The 9497-nt window shown below is 38.9% G+C and overlaps 1 protein-coding gene across 3 annotated transcripts in view; it reads right to left on the bottom strand.

The window, feature by feature from the left end:
- The window catches only part of LOC126456829 (cell division cycle protein 23 homolog), an 89541-nt gene that overhangs the window by 16817 nt on the left and 63227 nt on the right, over window positions 1-9497 (bottom strand). For all 3 annotated transcript variants that reach the window (XM_050092632.1, XM_050092633.1, XM_050092634.1), the window contains 3 exons: window positions 1253-1499; window positions 411-606; window positions 34-105 (listed from right to left, as the gene is read on the bottom strand). In XM_050092632.1, the coding sequence (XP_049948589.1) occupies window positions 34-105; window positions 411-606; window positions 1253-1499 (515 nt within the window). The remainder of the gene's footprint in view (window positions 1-33; window positions 106-410; window positions 607-1252; window positions 1500-9497) is intronic.

Genomic DNA, 9497 nt, shown 5'->3' with positions numbered 1-9497 from the left:
CAGAATAAGTAATATTACAAAATCAGAACATACACTTATATCAGATTCTTCCTGATTTCTTTTCTGTGCTATTGTCCTTAACAAAGCCTTCCCTTCCTCTTTTGTCTGAAAATAAAAAGGAAATTACTGGACAACCATATGAAAATAAATCAATCTCCACAAATAATAACAACAAAATCAAGCGATGAAATTATATCCAGTACAGAATATGATCAAAAAAGTATTCCAAGAGAAAACACTCGTTACCAAAAAAATGCTTTCTACTAAATGTATCAAAATTTATTTCTTAGTTTATAAATTATATGTAATTGATAAATGAATGGTCAAACAAAGCTCTCTACAAGTAATATAGTGCTACTGTTTGCACTGGCAACTAATAAGACAAAATATGAACATTTCTGTCGGCTTACTTCTTCATAGTCCAAACACTTCTGCGCAAATCGATAGGCATCATCCAATTTATTATGCTTTATATGAAAGTTTGCTAAATATTTGTATGCCTGAAACAATTCACTCTTGTCAGCAATTTGGCGATTATCAGTCTCTTTCACAAACTGTGTGTAAGCATTTGCAGCATGTTCACTTTCATTGAGCTTTTCAAATAACCTGAAACATACAAGAGTAGTACCACCATTGTTAATAACAGAAGTATATTAACTTTCACGCTTTCAAAGCAGTAAACTGATCTGAACAAATATTTCTACACTGGTGATTTTTTGGGCTTTCTGGCCATTATTCAGAAGTTAACAATTTCAATTTTACCGCAATATTTCTATGACTGCCCAGTCGCCTTCATCAACTGCTGTGAGGGAGGACCTTCACAAATGTTAACAATATGAAATACTGCAGAAAGAGCATGAGAATATGAGAGAATAGAAAGGCCATAGTCGCTGCAGGAACAGCACAGCAGTATGTTGTCAACAATACCTTATAAGCTGGTTAGAATTCATATAGTGAGGCCGGGGACATCACTCACAGTGCCTGATGATGAAGACAATAGCAGTTAGTGAAGTATTATGCAAAAAATGAAATCATTAGCCTGTCAGGACATCTATAAATGTGACCATTTCTACACATGTTACTTAAGAGCTGGGTTTTTCCCTCGAGATGTGTTCATATTTCTTTTTTCACTTTTCAGATGGCAAGTAAACAGTCTGGAATGACGAATATCACAAATCACTAAAAAGTAATCGTGATAATGCTGAAATCCTCTAATTACTACATAATATTCTCTTAAAATATGTGTCATTACTTGGCCACTCTCAGAAGAGCTGTTCCTTCACTGTCTCCAACACTATGTGCTCTATAGTAGCATTTCACAGCGTCCTTGTGTTTCTCCAGTTTTTCATAAGTTTCTCCGAGTGCAGTCAGCATACGGCTGTCATTTGGCCTGAGTTGTTGTGCCCGTTTGTAATAATAAATGCAGTAATATGCCATCTTCAGGATTTCGTATGTTTGACCAAGACCGTACCATGCTCGGTAATCTCTTCTGTTAACTTCTAAGAGCATAGAAAACAACAAAAGTGTATATAAAAAAAAGCAATAACTTGCAAATGCTAAGGTTTAAACATACACACCATCATTTAACTCACAATTTTTTCAGCTCTCAAAACATTTAATACAAAAAATATATGAATATTCCTTTTTCAGTCTACTGCACATTTAAAAGACATGCTTGGAAAAACATATAAACAACCAGAAAAAAAACTCTTGACTTTTGAAACTTAAGCTTGTTCTTCAGGAGAATAAAATGGCAAAAGGAAGGAATAAAACAGACACACATTATAAAAGTGATTTAAGATGCAGCAATGTACAATATTTTTGAGTAATATTCAACCTGTCTGATGCAAGAACGATGTGCCAACATTATAAAACTGAGAATTAATTTACCTACTTACAACCTGCCAATAATTTAGTAATGTATAAAAACTGTGTGTCCGTATTGAGTTGTTTGCTAGTGGATGATTATAGGAACAATTTTTCAAAGAAATTGTAAGCCTAATATTGTCAGTTGTTCAGAAAACTAAGTTCATTTCATATCATATTTTAATTTTTAGGAAAACTTTATGAAAGTACACATTATCTAAGATGTTCCCGTAACTTCCACAGTATCAAATTTACTTTCTGAGGTAGCAAAACATTTTTACTCAATTAATCCAGTTACCTGAGGAGGAAACTTCACGAAACAACCAAACCCAAACACATATTTGCTTCACTAGAATTATGAATATCATAGCTCTGACATACAACATTTTCTTAATTTTTTAATATTATCATTCTACAGTACGTTCATGCTTTTTGTTACAAATGTCTTTCATCCAGCATCCCATTACCTATCTCCAACATACCAAGTAGTTGCAGTAAGAGATCATCATATTTCCCGTACCTTAAGTCTTGTTTTTATTTATTGGTGTTTTGTTTGTGCTATCTCTTTTCTACTTACAATCTTTTCCAATAGAAAAATAAAATTACCATCTTATGGGGGGAGGGGGGGGGGGGGGTGCAAGGATGTTTTGGGACAGGTATGGGAACTATCTTCAGCTCATCCTACATTTCTGCAGCCTTACTCTACTCCTCATCCTCTACCACAACCAATGGATAACAAGAGTTTTCTCCTCTTGTTTCTCGTTTAAATCCCAGTTTGTAGCACACATATGAAGTGGCGAGTAGCCTACAACTTTTCCCCTGGGGAAGAAATTCTGATTATGCACATTTAGCAAGATCAGTAACTTTAGGGTTGTAAAATGGTGTCAGATGTTGTTCCCAGCTATGCAAACATGACAAGGCTTGAGTTGAGCATACCTGCTCTACATTCTGACCCTTGCTTTCTCACAATGTGATTTTACGGTTTCTCAAATTTTCATTTTGATGAAGACACCCTTAGGTGTCGAAACCTATTCCAATTGTACCAAACAGTTATTTGCAACCTGCTGGCTGTATAATTGCTATGTTTGAAAACTGTGTATACAGTTGCTGAGAAACAGACCTGTTCACAATTGTAAAATAATGAGTTCAGATTCTTACTGCAGCAAAATTTTGTTTACTATGAACAAATTTAACAGCAAAGAGATGTAAGTGGTGTGAGGCAGTTTACATATAGCACATTGTCTGTACGGTCAACAGCCACAGACTGGCTGAGGATATTACTGTCTGAATGAAGTCTTCCCCCCCTGCCCTTCCGGCTCGTGTCCTCCCCTAGTTTCTGTAATGCGACCCAGACAGACACTGTTGTATGAACTCCTAAGCTGTTGTCTGCACAAGTTATTAGAAGAACACGGGCCACACATTTCTGCATGAATTATTAGAAGAACACAGGCCACACATTTACTTGAACACCTACAACTTTAAATAAAAAATGGACCAGATTATTTCATTGTTTTGGGAGTAGATTTACACTAGCAGCCTATAGTTAGCAGAGCAGTACTGAAGAATAGCGGAATAGCTGAAAAGGTAAAAGTATGTGGAAACAGGAAATTCTAATAACTGAGAAAGTGAGAGCAGCTATGATCTGATCTTTTATGGCATGGTACACTTGGTATTATCACCTTTCTGAATCGGAGGCTATTGAATTAGGAAGTTACCATAACAATGGGTTTGTTTGTAAAATAACTTTCTGCAGCCAGTCACCTTTATGTTTTATTTAATTTTCTTCTTGCTCAATGTATTTTGGGATGTGACTCCCATTTTCAAGTGCATTTTTTGTGTACTAAGGCAAAATTTCTGAGACATTTTCAATGTGTGAGGTGCTGAATTATTCTGACACCTTTACTGTAATATACACATATGCAATTTTGTAATTAATGATGGATTTTTATATACAGTTAAATCGAATTGGGACAAAAACTTTTACTTATAGTTTTCTCGTAGCTTACTTATGCAGAAGCTCACATATATTAAACATTCTCCACACAATTTATAGCACATGTTGAAAACAGCAAAAGTACAACAGCAAACAGCCACAAAGCCATTTTTACAAGTCGTGAACAGAGATAACGCAATAGACCATTAACAGAGTTTGTATCCTTTTCTTTCGTGCAAAAAGTATTTTCATTTTTAATCTAAATCATTATTTATTTACATTTTATTTATAAAGGTACTTATTGCTATGAATGACTATTTTACTTGCCTATTTATTAAGGATGCTATCGAAACATCTGAAGAAATGCAGTGAATTACTTTCCAGTTTCTCATTCAATATGCTGTCTTGTTATTTGTTTGTGGAATGGATATCTACAGTTCTATCTTCAGATGAATCTTATGACTTTTATTTAGTCAGTGGAGTACTATCAAATTTTGCTCTACATTTCCAATGGGTGATTTGTGTGTGTATAGCTATTGCTGATTATCTTTGTCTGCTGTATAAGTAGATTCTAATGTGCTCTGTATACCTGGTGTGGTAATCTCCACCTGTATGCCCAAGGTCGAACATGGAGCATTCCTGGCATGTTATTTTGAATATCCCAGAATTTGAATATTGGTCATGATTACACTATGTATTACGTATTGGTTTCCATTGATAGTTACATCTTTGCCTCATGTTTTTAAGATATTTGCAATCCTTTGTGAGATATTGTCAATGTGCAGGATGCTATACATACATTTGCTTTTATATTTTTCATCTGTAATGTTGTGTGAACCTGGATCTTTTACTTTGCTCAGTGCTGAGTCACAATGAGAGCTGCATACTCCCTGGAAATTGCAATCTGTTTCACTGTGTATTTCCTGTTGCATGTTTTCTTGGTTCAAAGATATTTTATTTGGACCCTTTGCATCACTAATCTATTTGGTTGGTTTGGGGGAGGAGGAAAGCAGGAAGGTCACTGGTCCCATCGGAGTAGGGAAGGAAATTGGCCGTGTCCTTTCACAGGAACCATCCTGGCATTTGCCTGGAGTGATTTAAGGAAATCATGGAAAACCTAAATCAGGATGGCCGGACGCGGGTTTGAACCATTGTCCTCCCGAATGCGAGCCCAGTGTGCTAACCACTGCGCCACCTCGCTTGGTTATACTACCATGTATACATGATCCGCCATCTGGCTGCTTATAACTGTTGCCATTAAATGTAAAGTAGTTTTAAGTCAGCTGGAAGAGTTCCATGAATTCAACAAGCTCCACATTTCACATTGTTATGTTTCATTAGGCTCTTCAGGATCACTGCTACAGTTTCTTGTATAGCTGTGTTTGAGCAAAGGCAGGCAATGTCTGGTGATAAAAAATGAGCATCCTGATTGAGTTCTGTGGCTTTTAGTTCACCAGCTATGCAGTTTTGTTTACGGATTATGTTGTTCCATATGTATAATTTTTCATCAGTATTTTATTAGTTTCTGTGATAGTTTGTATGCTGGGCTATTTATGAAGTAAACTACTGCTCTTATTGGATTTCCTTCTTTGTGAATTTTTAGCTGCGCTCTTAAACATGGCATCTTTAGGATCACTCAAGAGAAGATGTGCGTTCTTTAAATGCTCCTTAATTTTACTTTGGAATTGTTTTGTTCAGTCTTTTTTATGGGGTGAATATTACTAGCTTCAAAGAATTCATGTGTTTTGTTTATGCACACCTTTTCTTTCATTGTAACTAGTGTACTCCTTTTGTGTGCCTTTGTATACTCCAATTATAATTACTTTATGACTGACATTTCAAGGAGTCAAGTGCTACGGGGCAGCCAAAATCCCATCTTAGCTGTTTCTCAAGTGCCATGTGCTTGCTGTGTTGCGTGTTTTGTACATTACGTGCAGTGCCTTGTGAAACATTGCTGGTTGCATGCCAGCAACACTACCCATAGACCCACACTCTTAAAAGTTCTCAATCATATGATTGCTGTAACTACCAGTTTTGTGTGTGTGCTGCTTCATAGTTCGCACATGAAGTCTGTGCTTGATTTGGATACTAGAGGCCAACCAGCCTAGTATGACAGTAGGTGAGTGCACAGCCTGCTAGCTGTGCCCCTGTTGGAACTAAAGAATATATGAGCGGACGGCTCTGCTGGATACTTGTGTACAGCTAATTGTATTTTATCTTGGTCTTCCTTGTATCTGTACTATTTGAGCAATAAATTACAGCATCCTTGGATTAGAAAACTTTTTGGCAATGTACAATATTTGTCTCCACATGTTCCACTTCAGTCCTTTTAGGTTAATTTCTGTAGAAGCGGTGCTTCCATCTATTCCTGAGCTACAGCTGGTGCTGACAATTGTTATTTCCAGTTGAACGACTACATTGGCACGACATGCTACCCTGCCAACAACATATACGCTGCCTTTCGCTGTGTACGATGATGTAACAGAAGACTGGGACGTTTATGAAAAATGCCTGCAGCAACATTTCCAGGCATTTGAGGTAACAAACGTAAACTATGTTGTGGATTTCACCCTGCAGTTATCAGTTGTGTCAGCTTGCCCTCTTATACGAACCTCCAAGTCTTTCTTTCGATTAGATGTGCGAGTTACATTTTACCTACCACTGTAAACATACATTACTAATGTTCATGTAGTGTTTTTCCACTGCCAAAAGCAGCCAAAACAATCAAACTGGGTATGGGCAGCAGGACTACATAAACTTAACTGCCATCGTAATTTTGTGAGAAATGTTCATAAGGAATCCAGCGCCGGTCAACCGCTTTGTGATGCCATCATATGTTTCGCTCCTGATAGGGAAGTTTTAGGGCAAGCTCTACAGTGTGAGAATCCTACGCTTACAGAAGTATTGAACATAGGTCAGTCATCTGTAGTTTCATGGGCTGCAGATAATCAGATAGAAGCTTGGTCCGAAGTTTCAGAAATCAGTTCCTCTCACCCCTCTCAGTTTTCACTCAGTTCACAAGGGAATGAAGACACTATTGCAGCAGTCCAGCAGAGATCTCAGTGTTGTAAAGGTAACTGGTATTGACGACAACGACGGTCTGTGTCACAACACCAACAGCCCTGTGCTCCACTGCTTTCATGCTCATATTACACCATTCAACACGAACAGGCTGCATGTTCCAAGTGCTCGGCAACGTGTCATAGGTCCCATAAGAAAGGACATATTGCTTTTGTATGCAACTCCTTTCCAAACCTGAGTGAGGACAAAACAAACATGAATGTGAACAGTGTGTCAGCAGTGGAATTGTCTCAAAGCAAGTTATACACTAAAATGGGCATGTTTAACAAATCATTGAGAATGTAGGTAGACATGGGTGCAGCAGTAATGTTGGTGAATTCTCAGACTTAAGTGGACTTGGGTTCTCTCCTCCTGACTACAGTGTCGCGGAGACTGGTGAGTTAAAATAAACAACAGATTTCCATTCTTTGACAGTAAAAGTTTCCTGCACCTGTGACTCGCAAGGCTGTGGTTCAGTGATAAACACTCCTAGTTGTGGACAATGCTTACACTGAAAATCTGTTTGGTTTGAATACTTTTAAACTGTTTGGATTCTCCATTGATGATGAAGTGCATTTGGTTTCTGATCAAGTTGCTTATCAATAGTTAGATGCTATCTGTTTTCTCCAGGGCTGGGTTGTGCAACAGAATTTCAGGTTCATATTACAATGAAACAGTCTGTCCGGCCTCGTTTTTCCTAGCCTGCCCAGTACCTGTAACCTTATGGGATCAAATAGAAGCAACATTAGGTTGTCTTCATACCTAGAAGTTATTTGACCTATTTCTTCCACTTCATGGTCAGCACCACTGGCAACAGTCAAAAACCATACTGACTTTTAAAAATCTATTAATACTCCGTTAATCATTGATACATACCCTTTGCCGCACCTGCATGAGCTGCTTGCGAAATTATGAAGAAGTCTTTATTTTTCAAAGATGGACAGGGCAGAGAGATATTTACACATGCTGCTCGACAAGGAATCTAAATGCCTTCTAGTTATCAATGCCCCATTTGGGCTTTATCAATACCAGTGTTTGCCTTTTGGTGTGGCAAGCTCACCAGCTAATTTTCAACACTTTTTAGAGCAACTTATTGCATAAGTTCCAGGCTGCACCAACTATTTTGATGATATAGTAGTGTCTGGTGCCTCTACAGAGGAACATTTGCAAAACCTTCTTGCTGTATTACCTATTCTACAGCCTGCAGGGTTCAAGTGCAATCTGGACAAGACACACTTTTTTTCAACCATCCATTATTTATTTGAGTTCTGAAGTATCGCTTGCTGGTATTAAACCATTGTGCCAGCACCTTGTGTTAGTGATGAACACATCTCAGTTTGGCCTTGCCACCATCCTTTCTCATAAGTCTGTAGACAGCTACAAACGCCCATCTGCATATGGATGATTTAGCTCTCTTAATTCTTCATATGGAAGGTAGGTTTGGTGGTTTAAAAGAGAGAGGGGTGGGGAGTAGGGACCAAACTGCTAGCTCATCGGTCCCTCGTTCTGATTAAAATAATTCCACAAGAGCAGGAGTAAAATAATCAAGACATTCAAAAAACAGCTGGAAGAACAGAGATAACCATAAGAATGACAGAAGGTTAAACACTAAAATGGACAAAACTGGACAAGAAAACTACAGAGAGACGAAAGAAACATGTAGAAGAGATCAAAACAAGAGAGTATATTACCATGGCTGGCTGACCATGAGAATGAAAAGGAGAAGCCAGCCACTCTGCACCCTAAAAGCACTAGGGTGGAGGACAAAGAGGGACAAAGGACATACACTAAAACTTAGTTCAAATGATAAGACCCACCCTCACGAATAAAATGTAAAACTAAAGCTGCTGTTGAGGCATTGTCGCCAACACCGAAGGTAGGGTGCTGGGAAAGTTAAAAGTCCGCCGCAGAGCGGCTAAAAGTGGGCAGTCCAGCAAAAGGTGGACGACCGTCATTTGTGAACCACAGCAACACCAAGGTTGCTCCTCGCGACAGAGGAGGTAACCATGTGTTAGCCATGTATGGCCAATGCGGAGCCAGCAGAGGACAACTGATTCCCTGCGAGAGGACTGTATGGAACACTTCCACACATTCGTAGTCTCCTTAATGACACACAGTTTGTTGTGCGTACTGTTATGCCATTCTGTCTCCCAAAGCCGAAAAACCCTGCTGCGTAAGAAAGAACGCAGGTCAGTTTCAGAGATGCCCATCTCCAGAGGCGCTTTCCATGTAGCCTCTTTGGCCAGCCTGTCAGCAAATTCATTACTTGGAATTCCGACATGTCCTGGGATCCAAACAAACACCAATGAAGTGACCGTTCCAGGGCATAGATGGACTCCTGAACGGACGCTACCAAAGGATGGTGAGGGTAGCACTGGTCGATAGCTTGTAAGATGCTCAAGGAGTCAGTACACAGGAGAAATGACTCGCCAGGGCATGAGAGGATGTGCTCAAGAGCACAAGATATGGCCACCAGCTCTGCAGTGAAAACACTATAGCCATTTGGCAAGGAGTGCTGTTCAATATGTCCTCCATGAACAAACAGAAGCCCAGGTGACCATCAGCCATTGAGCTGACAGTGTACACCACTTCATGGCCCCGGTACATGTCAAGAATCGAGAGGAAGTGAAAAGAGAGC

The sequence above is a fragment of the Schistocerca serialis genome, chromosome 2, assembly GCF_023864345.2.
Source record: "Schistocerca serialis cubense isolate TAMUIC-IGC-003099 chromosome 2, iqSchSeri2.2, whole genome shotgun sequence".
Taxonomy (NCBI): domain Eukaryota; kingdom Metazoa; phylum Arthropoda; class Insecta; order Orthoptera; family Acrididae; genus Schistocerca; species Schistocerca serialis.
The sequence above is the reverse complement of the archived record's forward strand: the minus strand, read 5'-3'. Positions and strand labels throughout refer to the sequence as shown.